The sequence below is a fragment of the Carassius gibelio genome, chromosome B3 (genome assembly GCF_023724105.1).
Source record: "Carassius gibelio isolate Cgi1373 ecotype wild population from Czech Republic chromosome B3, carGib1.2-hapl.c, whole genome shotgun sequence".
In the NCBI taxonomy this organism is placed as follows: Eukaryota; Metazoa; Chordata; class Actinopteri; order Cypriniformes; family Cyprinidae; genus Carassius; species Carassius gibelio.
Genome location: NC_068398.1, coordinates 19976131 through 19990224, shown reverse-complemented (window position 1 = coordinate 19990224; position 14094 = coordinate 19976131). Strand labels below are relative to the sequence as shown.

General features: G+C 37.6%; 3 protein-coding genes across 4 annotated transcripts in view; 2 read left to right on the top strand and 1 right to left on the bottom strand.

The window, feature by feature from the left end:
• LOC127953816 (germ cell nuclear acidic protein) overlaps window positions 1-2292 on the top strand; it is a 5034-nt gene extending 2742 nt beyond the window's left edge. Inside the window, exons 2-6 of the mRNA XM_052553139.1 lie at window positions 398-459; window positions 583-651; window positions 1622-1673; window positions 1796-1832; window positions 1923-2292. Coding sequence (XP_052409099.1) covers window positions 398-459; window positions 583-651; window positions 1622-1673; window positions 1796-1832; window positions 1923-1974 — 272 coding nt within the window. The 3' untranslated portion in view covers window positions 1975-2292. The remainder of the gene's footprint in view (window positions 1-397; window positions 460-582; window positions 652-1621; window positions 1674-1795; window positions 1833-1922) is intronic.
• A 1285-nt stretch (window positions 2293-3577) lies between these two features.
• On the top strand, window positions 3578-9028 carry LOC127953815 (nitric oxide synthase-interacting protein). Of its 2 annotated transcripts, XM_052553138.1 has the most exons (10): window positions 3578-3934; window positions 4174-4250; window positions 4352-4457; window positions 4625-4706; window positions 4805-4940; window positions 5032-5177; window positions 5525-5641; window positions 8358-8428; window positions 8552-8660; window positions 8754-9028. In XM_052553138.1, exons 2-10 carry the CDS (start codon window positions 4181-4183, stop codon window positions 8823-8825), a joined length of 909 nt encoding a protein of 302 aa, XP_052409098.1. In that variant the 5' UTR covers window positions 3578-3934; window positions 4174-4180; the 3' UTR covers window positions 8826-9028. The 2 variants fall into 2 exon arrangements, with proteins under 2 accessions (XP_052409098.1, XP_052409097.1); XM_052553137.1 differs by lacking the exon at window positions 3578-3934 and having other exon boundaries at window positions 3949-4250.
• Window positions 9029-9151: 123 nt separating this feature from the next.
• LOC127953813 (calumenin-like) lies at window positions 9152-12118 on the bottom strand. Its single transcript, XM_052553135.1, has 8 exons — window positions 12012-12118; window positions 11386-11607; window positions 11093-11286; window positions 10677-10849; window positions 10248-10308; window positions 10057-10148; window positions 9866-9973; window positions 9152-9685 (listed from the first exon to the last, which is right to left on the bottom strand). The coding sequence occupies exons 2-8, from the start codon at window positions 11598-11600 to the stop codon at window positions 9578-9580; spliced, it is 951 nt and encodes a 316-aa protein (XP_052409095.1). The 5' UTR covers window positions 11601-11607; window positions 12012-12118; the 3' UTR covers window positions 9152-9577.
• Window positions 12119-14094: the final 1976 nt, after the last annotated feature.

The following is a 14094-nucleotide window of genomic DNA, read 5'->3' as shown; positions in this document are numbered from 1 at the left end:
AAAGAATATTGTCATATTGTGATGATATTAATATAAACTATTTATAAACCTTTATTTATTTTATGTATTATTTATTTTTTGAATAATATACAATAAGTGTATACATTTTCATGCATATATGTATATATATATATATATATATATATATATATATATATATATATATATATATATATATATATATATATATATATATATAGTTACTCACAAATGTGAGCTGAGCTGAGCTGAGCTGAGCTGTGTGCGTGCATGTGTGAAAGTGAGAAAGAAAAAAAAGTGGTGTTCACGTGAGTAAGACTAATTCATTCTGTTCCTCATCACAATTGCCACCACACTTTTAACATACACATCAATAATATTCATTTTTTAAAAACACAGCTGACAATATATCTTTCAGATGATGACGATGATGATGATTATCATGAGGGATCCATTTGTTCACTGTGTGCCCACTGTGAGGTAGGCCTTTAGAGCTCTATTAGTCTAATAAAGGGCACTAGTTGTAGTCTAATTATGCCTTCAACCAGTCTTGATTTGAATTTGGCCATGATCCAGTAATTTCTCATTTCTCTCTCCCCTCAGCATTGTGATAGCTGTGATAAGTGCCCATGCAAAAAAGGAGACGACTCTGAACACTGTGACTTCTGTGATGTGAGAAACCCACCACAAACACACATTTCCTAAATAACTAAAGTATAGTTTACTAAACAACTCAGCACAAAATCTGTGTAATCTAAGATATTATAGTACTGACTACAAATTTTGTCATGTAATCTGTAATCATTAAGTGATTACAATTCAGAAGTTCAGTACTTTATTTTCTAGGCTTACAATCAAGTAAAATTAAAAACTATATTTGCCTTACAGTATCGTTATTTTGACAGTCTTTTGAATTGATAGTCAATTAATTGATTTAAAAACTATTTGTAATTAACTCATTTCAATTACCATTGCATTCAATCCTGTTATCTTATGACCCCCACCCCCACCCCATACATAAAAGTTGCATTGTTGAAATATAAATAAATGTATGATAAATGAGAGTTTTATATAACTACAACCCAACACCTGGCCCTAAACAAACTAGTGCCTATTGAGTGATTAATGTGATTTATTATTTATTTATTTATTATTTTTATTTAATTATATTGTTGTATCTGGTCCCTTTTTTCACTTAATAGAGTTTTTTTTTTGGCTTTTATTCTCTTATCATGAAAAAGTGCCACCAAATGAAAAAATATCTGCTAAACTATTTTTTAAGTGCTCAATAATAATGCATTTATTCTTTAAAAGAAATTATAGTTTGCTTTACAACTTCCATTTGATTTTCAGAGAAAAAACTGGAGTGTGTTAATATATTGCACTTACTGTAGCTGTTGAGTGAAGCTAGAGGCCCTTCAGCTGTGTTTGTGCAGACAGACAGATAAGTGTGCATTAATGACATAAAGACTTGCATTAGTCACAGCATGTGGGGGTCCAGACCAGTAACAGTAAGTGTTTAAATGCAAATTACGTGGTTGTCTAAATGGCTAAAGTATAGGGTGTTCCTTTTTCCCCTACAAATCCACATGCACATATTTACACAAACAATTACTTAAAAAACGATCTATTGTCTCTTCAGGACTGTGGAAAGTGCTACATGTGTCCTGTCTGTGAGACCGTCTGCAAGCCAGGTAAGAAACACACTTCAACAATTTCATACATGCTATTTATTTGTTTAGATTGTGGTCAACTTCTGATTAATAATAATCTGATTATTTAACTAATAACTAATTTGACACTTTTTTTCTAAAAGGTGGCTTTGTTGACTCTGTTTCTGGATCCATCTATAAGTAAGATAATACTATCATGCAAATAAACCTGCAATATTAATGGTTGTTACTAGTCAAATAATGATATATCCCCTCTTCTCTCCTTTTCAGGACTGTCGCAGACGTCTTCGATGGCGACGATGACGATGATGACGACAACTAAACCCATTCGTCACCAGCACGTGGCCAAAAGAGGAACGTGCAGTTGGGCGTTGTGTTTCACAGATTTCAGGATTTACATTGTAGCGATTTGTTTATTGTCGTTAAGTTATTTTTCTCTTTTGTGCTACCACATCACACGCTACAGTTTGGTCAATAAATACATATATACGTGGAATTAAATTAAATGTATTTAACTGAACAACATATACCTTTTAAATAGTCTTGTTATTAACATCAGTTATGATATGAAATGTTATTGCAAAAGCTAATTGTGTTGTTTTGATGGAATACTTATGGAATAAAATGAGGGAACGTTTTATTTATGTGTTTAAGTAGTAGTACTTAAAAATACTTTCAAAAACATACATTATATCATAGTTTAATTGTCCTTATTGGTTGTAATGTTTTTCATTTTGCTGTCAGTTTTACTGCTGACGAAACATGATTTCCAAACATGATTTATGATATGAAAGATGGGCTTAAAGGGATGTTTATCTAAAAAAAAAAAAAAACTGTGTCATGACTTTCTCACCATCATATTGTTTCAATGTCATATGATTTTCTTTCTTCAGCAGAAAACAAAGGGGAAAGTTCTGAACTAGCAGGAGCCAGCCTTTTGATATTTGATGTCCAATAGTAAAAGTGTGCCAATAAGAACCTAACTAGCACATTAAATAGTCATACTACTTAATATATTGCTCTCTGCATGTATCATGATTGGTCAATAATACTCAATAACTGTTTTCTCACAAATGTGACCATGCAGCTCATTGCCATTCTCTATCCTACAGCTTAGACAGTAAGCAAAGCTGGGTAGTAAAGTGGCCTTTGAGGAATAACTTAATTATTAAGCATCCATTTGATAAAAGACTTGAACAGGTAAACGACACAAAGCATGGGAGGATAAATAAAAAAGAGACTAAATATGTTCATATGTATATGCTAAATATGACTTAATTTGTATATGCTAATTAGTCCATAGAAATCATTTTTAAAGGGATACTCCACCCATAAATGAAGATTTTGTCATTAATCACTTTCCCACATGTCGTTCCAAACCCATAAAAGATTTGTTCATCTTGGAACACAATTTAAGATATTCTGGATGAAAACCGGGATGCTTGTGACTGTCCCATAGACTGCCAAATAAATAACAGTGTGAAGGTCCAGGAAAGTATGAAAAGCATCGCCAGAATAGTCCATCTGCCATCAGCGGTTCAACCGTAACGTTATGAAGAGATGTGAATACTTTTTGTAAGCAAATAAAACAAAAATAATGACTTTATTCAACAATCCTTTGCCAACAGCCTATGCTCTTCATTGTCAGCAGCGCCACAAGGATGCACTGTTTCTGTGTGTATTTAGCTTTGATTTGAAAGAAGCTTTTACGGGTTTGGAACATAGAATGTATAAAAAAAATGGACGTAGTGTCCGTGACGTCACCCAAAGACTCCCTGAAGTGTGTTTTTGAAGCCTAAAGTGTGCAAAAGGGTCTGGCTGGCAGCGCGTCACCGCGGGACTCTCCCGGACAATCAAAAATGGACAAAAAGGCGGGAGCTACTTGCTGAAGCCACGCCCACCTAGCGCGACAGCGGTGACAGCAGCGGCAAATCCACCTGTCACCTGTTTGCACCAGGCTGTAGACGTTTTTTTCTGCTGTAAAGTTGGGCATTTTAACATGGGGATCTATGGGACTGACCCCCTTTTGCAGCCAGCCAATCGGACGGTAATTGTTTCTCAGGGGGATGTAAGTGATTTTCAACATTTAAAGGGGATAGTCTAGTCGGTGATTTAATTGCCGTCAGATTCCAGGATGTCGAGTAGTCGGTGTTTTTCTCTCACCTCCTCCGTAAAAATCCAATGACCAACTGACAGAAGGCGCGAGCTTTTATTCTGAAATTTAAGACGAACCAGGAAGTGGAGCAAAAAAAAAGGTCCTTTCCGGTTCAGCAACATAAGAGGTAAACATCAACTCCTGTGCTTATTCCCGCACGCTCAAACTTGCTATTAATCTATTATATAACAAATTGCGTTTGATCTATGTGTAGCTACCGGCTTATTGTTGTAATGTGTGACATCTGTTATGGTTTGTCTCGCTAGTCCACCAAGCAATTATCCAGCAACGTGTAGTTATGTGAAACTTTGTGCAAAATCTGTTCACCAAAAATACCGTAAAAACAATTCATTTTGTTCTGTAAAGGACAAGCATGACTCGACACGGGAAAAACTGCACAGCAGGAGCCGTTTACACTTATCACGAGAAGAAGAAAGACACCGGTAACGTAGCCCTTCTGGTCTTGTGTATTCACGTGTGTCATCATGAAATGATTGAAATGTAATTATAACATCAAACTGTGCATCTCACGTCATGTTTCCAGCCTCTTCTGGTTATGGGACACAAAGTGTGCGTTTGGGGAAGGATGCGATCAAAGACTTCGACTGCTGCTGTCTCTCCCTACAGCCCTGCAGGGACCCCGTCGTCACGTACGAGACTCATGTGCCCTTATAGAGATGTTTTAATGCTGACATGGTCTGCATGAGGTTATTTAACCCGGTCTGAGGTGGTTGTACTGAGTGTTACTGGACCATCTGTCTGCCAGCTGCTTGGAGACTGGGATTAATGTGTGTTTGTTTATATTTGTTTACTGCAGTGAAGATGGATACTTGTATGAAAAAGAAGCCATCCTGCAATACATTCTTCACCAGAAAACAGATATCGCCAAGAAAATGAAGGTTTAAGCACCTCTTACAAATGTGTTTTGCTCTGAATGTGATTGCCCTTCACTGTTTGTCTAACACACACACACACACACACACACTTTTAAACTCAGGCATATGAGAAGCAGAAAAAGGCTCTAAAGAGTGAAGGCCAGCTGGAGTCCAAGTCTGAGGAGCGAGAGAGAGCTGAGAACTTCAAACAGAGAGAGAACAACATCGTCTCCAAGCCAATCAACCCCTTTACCTCAGGTGTGACAACTAGACAAGGAGGTTTAAACTTAAGCACAGCACAATGAGATTCCTGATGGATTATGTGTGTGTATATCTCATGTTTCTGTAGAGAAATCTAAGGACGAAGGAAGCCAGAAGGGCTCAAGCAGCTCCTCCAGTTCTGACACAGGAGCGTCCAGTTCCTCTTCAGCTCTGCCCAGCTTTTGGATCCCCAGCCTCACACCAGAGGCCAAGCCCACCTTGCTTAAAAAACCTGTAGGTATTCCCTTTTTGCCAGCCGCGTGTCCCTAATTTTGGGTCTTCAGTAGGCAGGTCTCATTCATGGAAGAGCATTACACAAGATATTGTGCTTGTCCTGAAATCAGTTTGCATGCCAAGTCATGATGCCCTTGATTGGTTAGTTTGTCCATCTCTCCTCCTGGTTCGGTCAGTTCTCCACTCTACTGTGTTCAGTAGCTCCTTGTGTCATGATTGTCTTCTTTAAAACTCTCTCACCCTGTATCGGGTACTCAATTTAAGAAATACACTTCAAAAGGATTTATTAACTCTTTTGACATCATCTGTTATCATTCACTGTTTTTCCTTCTCTCCTGCTTTTCCAGTCAAAGACCGTGTTGTGCCCCATGTCAGGACGTCCTATAAAGATGAGTGATTTGATTTCAGTGCGCTTCACTCCACTGGACCCCAGTCTGGACAGAGTGGCCCTCCTCACACGCCAAGTGAGAAGCCTTAATTAATGAGTTTTTCATTTATGTGTGTATTCATTTATTTATGAGCTGTATCTCTCTTTCCATTCAATACTATATACAATACCTTTTAGATTTGGTGTTGGTAAGATTAGAAAACAGAAATAAGAAAGGTAAACCTTGTAAGATGTTAAATAAATTGTGATAGTTTCTGATGAAGGTTTATAAATGTATTTGTGAGGAAACTGACTGCCTTCAGAAAAGTTTAGATGGTCTTTTCTTTACATGATCAAAGACTATAGAATACCCAAGACGTGTCACTCTTATAGTTATGAAAGGGGAGAAATGCAATGCTCAATATGGCTGCCCAATCACAGGAAGCCCCGCCTTCTGAATGATATCAGTAAAGTCAGTGCATTACTGTAGCTGTCATTCGAAGTCCAGGATGCTATAGAAACAGTCAGCGTTCAGAGACCTGCGGTCGGGACTGCACATGTGTACTGGCAGTTCTAGCCTGAGAAATAAGCTTTTTTTATTACTCCATTTGAGCAAAAGAAACATTTATAGCCGCTTTTCCACCGAAATTACCTGGAACAATTTTTTCCAGGAACTTTTTTTCCCCCAGACCTGTAGCTGTCTGGGTGTCCATCACGGTCTGAACTACAGAGAGATTAGGCAAATAGTCTGGTGACGTAAGTCTATGCTGTGTTTCTCAATACCAAGTATGCAAATCTCTGGTAATTCTGCAAACAGCAGCGTACTCGATAACGTCATTCAGCTCGCCTTGGCTACTGCAGTTTTCCTCACTGTAGGTTTACAATAAGACAAAATATGATATCAAATAGCACTGCCTCTTTTCATTTTCTTTTAACCTGTTAACTGTCACTCACGTTTTTGAAGATAGACTTGAATGTGGAGTTGGGTCCGAGTCCACCTTTGTCGAGTACGAGTCAAGACCAAGTCCACAAACATCGAGTCCAAGTCCGAGTCCGAGTCCAAAAGGGGCCGAGTTGGACTCAAGTCCGAGTTCTTAAAGGCCGAGTCCGAGTCGAGTCCGCCCGAGTCCAGAAAGTAATTAAATTAAAAAAGATTATGAATTGGTATTGTACATTTTTTCATTCTATTAATATTTTAAACTTCCAACCCATTAAACCAATGGCAATATAAAAATGTAATAAAAAAAACCACTGTTACATCTAGTCATTGCCATTGAACATTTTTATTTTATGTCAACAGAACTAGTTTCCTATCAAAAAAGGTTTCAAAGGTTTTTATTGTATTACAAGTGCATAAAAATACAAATGAACCTGTTTTATTATTGTATCACACTATATTGTCCTCCAGTTAAAGCTTACATTTTAATTATTTAATGCCTCTCCCCCACATTTGACAGAGGTAAAGTGCAGCCAGTTAGGAGATCCTTAATGATGACATTATGAATTTCACGGATCACCAGTACACTGAACCGAAAACCGTTTCTTTCGGACGCGTCCGATTTGAGAACCGATGAACTGATGATATTGCGCATGCGTGTAATTTTTCAAGTATTTTTTTAAACATTGGAAAGTGTGATAAAATAACTAATATATATATATATAGTTTAATTTTTTTTTTAAGATACATGTTTCTAATCTGTATATTGTAAATTATGTATGGGCCAAAGGGGTTATCATGGAAGTTGGACAATAATTAAGACTCTAAAGACTCCATGTTTAATATGAATAAGGTATGATTTATGAAATATCTGTACTGTATTTATAGTTAATGATGACAGATTCACAAACTGAGTTTGTAGTAAACAGAACATGAACACGAGTAGAGCAGCTGATGATACTGAACTGCAGCACGTGCCGGTTTGAGCGATTCTCGTTTTCGAGTCAAGAATTGGTTGCATCGGTTTTCGGATCATCAGTAAACTGAACCGAAAACCGTTTCTTTCGGACGAGCTGATGATACTGCGCATGCGTGATTCAGCGTGAATCCGACTGACTCACAGCGCGTCTGAACTGAACTGATTCTTTTGGTGATTGATTCTGAACTGATTCTGTGCTAATGTTATGAGTGCGGGTAAACCGAGGGCTTGAATGAAGGGCAATCTGACGAATCGAGTACCCCAACTCTACTTGAATGTGCATGATACAAACATAAATTTTTATAATTCATGACTGAAAACATTTTGTAACATGATTTTGATGTACCATTTACATGGTAATGCAATGTCTGATTTTAAAATGGGTTTTAAAGGATGAATTTTGAGATTTTGTTTTAAAGTGATATATAACTTCTGATGATTTCTAAAATGTGAAAGAGAAAAAGGCAACGAGGAAGTCTTATTTTTAAAACAAAGGTCAAAACTCCTTTTGTAATGTAGATTTCTGAGGGTGCACTCTTGTCATAAATTCATCTATTACTTTTCCTACTTAATTTTTAACAAAAAATATTGGTAAAATATATATTTGGGAGTCTTAGACCTTTCCAACGATATATAGTTTTTCAAGATTAGATTAGATTTGATTGTAATATAGTATAGTCAACGTAGGCGTCCCGTATACGGGACTGGGTGACATTTAACAGGTTAAACATATTAATAGCCGCCGAAATGCAATTCAGGGAACATACATACATTATATCAAACAGTATTGCGGTATTTCTGTATTGTATCTTAAGAAAAAAAAACTGACCCAAACCTTTACATTACCACACGTCTTTTCAAGCTGTATCTTCAAGGTGTTAATCAACTGTTCCTCAGGACAGATACGTGTGTGCAGTAACCAAAGACACGCTTGGGAACTCTGTGCCCTGTGCAGTTCTTAGACCCTCGTGAGTTTGACTTTTACTCTTTATTCAGCAAGAATTGATAAGCCTTTAGACTTTTTCATTTCATTTAGGCCGTGCCTCCACTCTCAGTTTCTCTCTCTTTTTGTTTCCTGTCTTTCCCTCAAGTGGAGCCGTGGTCACTATGGAGTGTGTGGAGAAGCTCATACAGAAAGACATGATTGATCCAGTGACTGGAGACAAACTGAAAGAGAAGGACATCATACCCCTTCAGAGGGTGTGTATGAGAGACATCATGCTGTAAAGAGTGTCTCAGTGTGCTAGAGATGCACAAAGTCAGTGTATAATGTGTTTCTTTGCTTGTCGACAGGGTGGGACTGGCTTTGCAGGCTCAGGAGTGACCCTCAAAGCTAAAGAGGCCAGACCCGTTATGCAAGCATAAACAAGAGGATTGGACCCCGCTTTCACCCTGTAAATATTGTCATTAATTTGTAGTCCTTTGGTTGTCAGTTGTTTGGTGGTGGGGTAATTGGAGTGGATGTTGAAGTTATTTTTTTTCCCCCTTTGACTCCAAAGATACTTTAATGTCATGTGTACACAATACGCAGTAAATGTTTTTTTGTTTTTAATAAATCATTCATTTTACACACTTTCTCATTTGTCTTGTTTGAATAGTTTTAAGAGAGCTTCTGTGATGAGTTATTAGACCTCTCATCAGAATGCAATATAATGTCTTTGAGGACAATGAAACTAAACTCGAGTCCACAATTAAAAAAACCAACATGGCTTTATTAAGAATTCACAGAGAGAAAAATGTTCCACAGATACAGTGTCAATCACTTTTGTCTCCTCCCATCTACTGAGTCCCCGCCCCTCTTTCCCTCCCTCTGGCTTCATCTCTCCTCAGCTATACCGCTTTTCATGTTAGTGATATGTTGAATGTCAAATCACAGACCACTACAATTGAAGCTGTGAAATTCACCTTGTAACGGTGAAAACGGCTGTTATTGTGAATACTGATGCGACTGTATTCAGTGCTGAATTCCTGAACATCTCTCAAGTGGAAGACATCAGTCTATTTCCTCACAATTAGCAATGAGCTGGAGTGTCTGTTCAATTTTCATATTCTGTTTACTATCTTCTCACCTACGCCCCCAAATACATTGCCCTCCCCTGTACCCAAATATGCCAGCATTAAAGTTCATCGTGTCTTTTGGTGAGGTCCTCTCCGTAATTAGTCGCTTGGCTCCCGACAAACATGTTCCAGTTTGCCAGAATCTCCTTCTTTGTGATTTTGTCATCCTGGTAAGTCAATTACACGAAGCAGTTGGAAGTCCATTGCAATTCATTGGCAGTGAATTAAAAGAAAGACAGAAGTAAAGATTAATTCTAAATTGATCTTTGATTATTATTATTGGTGTTTATACATTATTGAGAATCAATGACAGCACCCACGTTGAAGACCCTGTGAAAGCCACTTACATTGTCTTTATCAGTTTCATGAATGAGATGCCGGGCCTCATTATCAGCATGGTCCACCTCTCCAGGGAGGATCCAGTGAGAGACTTCACTGGCATCAAGGAAACCATCCTAACAAAAGAAAAACAAATCATGAAAGAATAGCCAGGAAACACTCCCAGGTGATGGTGACAGATTTCCCTCCCACTGCATACCTGGTTCATGTCTCTGAACTCTGAAAAGTGTTTCTTTTCTGTTGTGACCCAATCTGGTTCATTCTCTCCATTTTCAGGGGTGAACATGTCCCCTGGGAACACGAGCACAGTTTCAATTCATCTGGCCACTAAATATCAGTTTTCATGAAGGCTTTCTTCTTCTTTCCCAGGTGAACGGTGTAGACACTTACCAATGTATTCCTGCAGATCAATCCTGCCATCACCATTCTTGTCAATGTCTTCAATGGTTTCCTGTAACAATGAAGGATCAGAGTTCGCAGTGATCTGTTTCAGTGCTTCTCAATTTGTCTGAAACGTTAAACGCTAGCAATATGTAGCAAAAGGAATAAGCTTTAATATTCATAGTAATTCTTCTGTCACTTGGCCATTTTTATTAGTATTTTTTTACATAAGCATACATTCTGTAGAATCACGTAGAAACCCTCTTCCCCAAATCCATTATTATTATCCGATCACACAAGACAAACCTCTCACATAGTGAAAAGTGAAAATAGTGAAAATAATTTTGGTCCTTGATCTATATGTTTTTTCCTCCATGTTTTTAAAGCGGTTTCTGTGAAACATGTTAGTATAAATGCCTTCTGCTTTACTCTATGTACCTGTATCACAATGTCCCTCATGTGGTCATACTCCTCTGGATGGAGGAAGGCAGTGAACTCTTCTCTGGTAGCAACACCGTCCCCGTCCCGGTCTGCGGACTTGAACCGTCTTTCATCTCTAGTGAGCATGGCTTTGTAACTCTCCTTATCATCCACATCATCAAACTCTACATCTGAAATACAGTAACAGTACACTAACCCTCAGTATTGGTCATTGGAGTCTAAGTTCTAAACACTTAACATTTTTTATTTATTTAAATGAAAAACAAATTTATCCAAAATAAAATCGATTCATTTTGCGAAGATGTTGCACTGTTGTGAACAATTAATGCATAACCCTACATAAACAGCTTTTTTCTCATTAAAAGCCACATAATTAGTAGCCCCGCCCAAACTCAAAGGCTCATTTTAATTACCCATATAATATCCATAGGTGGTGTTCTTGTACTCGATCCAGCCAATCTTCCCGTCCTTGTTCTGGTCGTACTCTTTCCAGTGCTTGTCCACGTTCTCCTCGATGTACCTCCTCTGCCTGTGCTTGATCCAGTGGTGCAGCTCAGCATGACTGATGAAGCCGTCCTTATCAGTGTCAATCCTATCCACAATCTTTCTGCAAAGGCAATATACAAGAAAAAAATTATAATATTGTTAATTCTAATAATATTATTACTCTCCTATGTAGTGTACCGTTCTTGCATATTTATTTTACCCTAGTCTCTCTTTGCTCTCCTCAGGGCTCAGCTGGTCAAAGGTCTTGGCTTCCTCTTTGCCCAGGAAGGCCTCGTGGTCATACTGGTATCCGTGGGCATCATCATGAACATGGTCACTGAGGTCGGGCTTATGATGTACACGCTTCTCCTGTGCAGGCACAGCAACTGTGACCCCAACAAACAGGGCAAGTGTCCCTAAAAAGAGCAGCTGCATTTTCTCCCTAAGGAGTGTGTGTAAAGAGACAGAAAAAAGATTTGATAAATTATTTCTGCTCTAGATAAAAAAAAAAAAAGGATTATGCACACTAACACGCAAAGTCATTGTGCTTAGCAATGAAAAATGAACATTTATCATCAATGGTCTTATTCAATTTTAAATTAAATGATACAGCATAGACATCTGTTTTCAACTTTCTGAATAAGCATCAATTATTTTATGTTAAAGCATAATAATAAAAAACAAGGACAAAATTAAAAAAAAAAAATAGTTTTATGCAGTGATTTACATCTTCTAATGACTTTGAACGAGCTGTACAAAAATAGTTGGCATTAAAAATAAAAAAACAGTGCTATTTAAGTTTTACAAAATTAATAATAATAATGTGAAACTGTATAAATGACTTACCAAGCCTGCAGTGATTTCTGCGTGAGTTCACCCGTTTATCCTGAGTTGAGGAGTACGCGTTGGCACTGTTCTTCTTTAAAGTGCACGTAAAAGGGGGTGGGGCAGCCATGTTACGTGTCCTCAAAAAGATTTTACTGACAGGACAAAGAGCCAATTGTAAGACGAGAGTGGGCGGGGCCTAGGAGAATTCTAAATTCTACTGGCTGCGAAACGCCACGTTGACACGCGAGCGCGCATTCAGAGAGGCAGGCGCGTTTTGCCAAACTGGGAAAAAAGTTTTGAGGATTGCTTGTCTTAATACTTGTTCGCCTAATTGTAATAATAATAATATCAATACCTATTCAGAAAGTTTTCGTTTTTTACATTAAATGCCAACAGATCAAATCCTTAAGCATTGTCAGATTAAACAATATACTGAATAATGAATATTAGCATGTAAGTGTAGTTTTTATGTTATTAAAAAGAAAAAAGCAAGCAATCCCTTTTAAAGATTTAATACTTCCTTTTTTATTTTGTTTGTGGTCAGTTTGACTGGTATACCAGGAAGAATGTTGAAAAATGCAATAAAATATTGCAACTAAATATAACTGGCTAAAATATAGGGCAGCAGTGTGAACACAAATCAAAATGTTTTAAGTTCTATTCATGTTTTATGGCATGTTTTATATACTGCAGTTTATGTTATTAAGTTGAAATCTCGTTTAAATTTAGATCATACCTGGGTTCCTCTAAAGTGCATTACAATCATATTCCCTGGGAATCGAGTCTGAACCTGTGTTTCTCTAACACAGAATCCAATAACTTTATCAAAAGTGTCCTTAAATAAATGTATGTGTGTGTGTGTGTGTGTGTGTGTGTGTATATATATATATATATATATATATATATATATATATATATATATACATTTTTTTTTTTTATAAATGCTTATATTTTGAACATTATGTCCATTAATGGATCATTAAAAGAACATAATAATACATACATAATAAAGAACTGTAAAAATATAAAGTTGCGCAAAGGACCATGTGACACTGACTGTAGTCATGGCGGCTGAAAATGTATCTTTTTATCAAAGGAATAAGTAATAAACCTTTATTTTAAATTGTTAAATTTATTATTTTAAATTGACTGCTTCACAAAATTCTTGCTTGTATCTTTTTTTTCCTTTTTTTAAAATAAAATTATTGCAAAAAACATTTAATCTACAATTAATCTGCAGTTTTATCAATCTACACTCTTAGAAGAAAAGGTTCTATAGAACCTTAAAAGGGTCTATCAGGCGCTACATATTTGTAACCCCTAAAAGGTTCTATATAGAACCCCAATTAACCCTTTTTTCTAAGAATGTAAGAAGCTTTCTGCAGAATTTCAGGCTTTGCAATTCCATGTTAGTCTGTTTATGAGACAACAAAATACTTGCACCTATGGATGCTAGAGCCAAGGCGACTTGTGTCTTCTTATACCTCCTTCCACTTTGTCACCTCCCGATTTCGTTGTTTCTCAATCCCTCGTCCTCCCTCACATCTTTTCGCACAACTTTTCACACCTGCCCTCTTTCTTTAACTCTTTGTCTCTCTCCAGACAAACACAGCGCTTCGTCCCTCGGTCCTCACCCCTTTTTCTCCCTCTGTGTGTGTGTATGTGTGTGTCCCCTCTCTTCTCTCTCTTTGCCTGTGGCTGTGTGTCTAGTACCATGGAGCAATTGAAGGTGACAGGGCCAGAGAGAGAGGAGGGGAGAGGGAGGACGTGGCACTCTGTAGCCTGGGGGCACACAACAACACACACAGAGAGAGATGGCAAAGGAAATGGGAGGGCAGAGACGACAAAATAAGGAAGAAGACAAGTGCTCAGGAACCAAACGGATGACACAGAGTGATGGAGAGACTGTGGGCTACTGAATTATTTGTAATTGATGCATTAACATCAATGCCTCTGCCGGATTTTGGCGTCACACGCAGGGTCTGGAGTACAAAACTTGCTCCTTTACCACATATACATGCACTCTCATACATGTACACACATTTTTTTTTTGAGCGCTTGATGTTAATTTGTCCCGGCATTGTTGCTATGGTGACCTCTC

What these genes read in the sequence shown, in the direction of transcription:
- LOC127953815 (XM_052553138.1), top strand. Translation starts at nt 4,181, where the DNA reads ATGACTCGACACGGGAAAAACTGCACAGCAGGAGCCGTTTACACTTAT. An exon ending in CCACCTTGCTTAAAAAACCT is followed by an intron (nt 5,178 to 5,524) that starts GTAGGTATTCCC and finishes CTGCTTTTCCAG; the next exon opens with TCAAAGACCGTGTTGTGCCC. An exon ending in TGTGCAGTTCTTAGACCCTC is followed by an intron (nt 8,429 to 8,551) that starts GTGAGTTTGACT and finishes CTTTCCCTCAAG; the next exon opens with TGGAGCCGTGGTCACTATGG.
- LOC127953813 (XM_052553135.1), bottom strand. Translation starts at nt 11,600, where the DNA reads ATGCAGCTGCTCTTTTTAGGGACACTTGCCCTGTTTGTTGGGGTCACA. An exon ending in AGTTCAGAGACATGAACCAG is followed by an intron (nt 9,974 to 10,056) that starts GTATGCAGTGGG and finishes TTCTTTTGTTAG; the next exon opens with GATGGTTTCCTTGATGCCAG. An exon ending in ATGAAACTGATAAAGACAAT is followed by an intron (nt 9,686 to 9,865) that starts GTAAGTGGCTTT and finishes TTGACTTACCAG; the next exon opens with GATGACAAAATCACAAAGAA.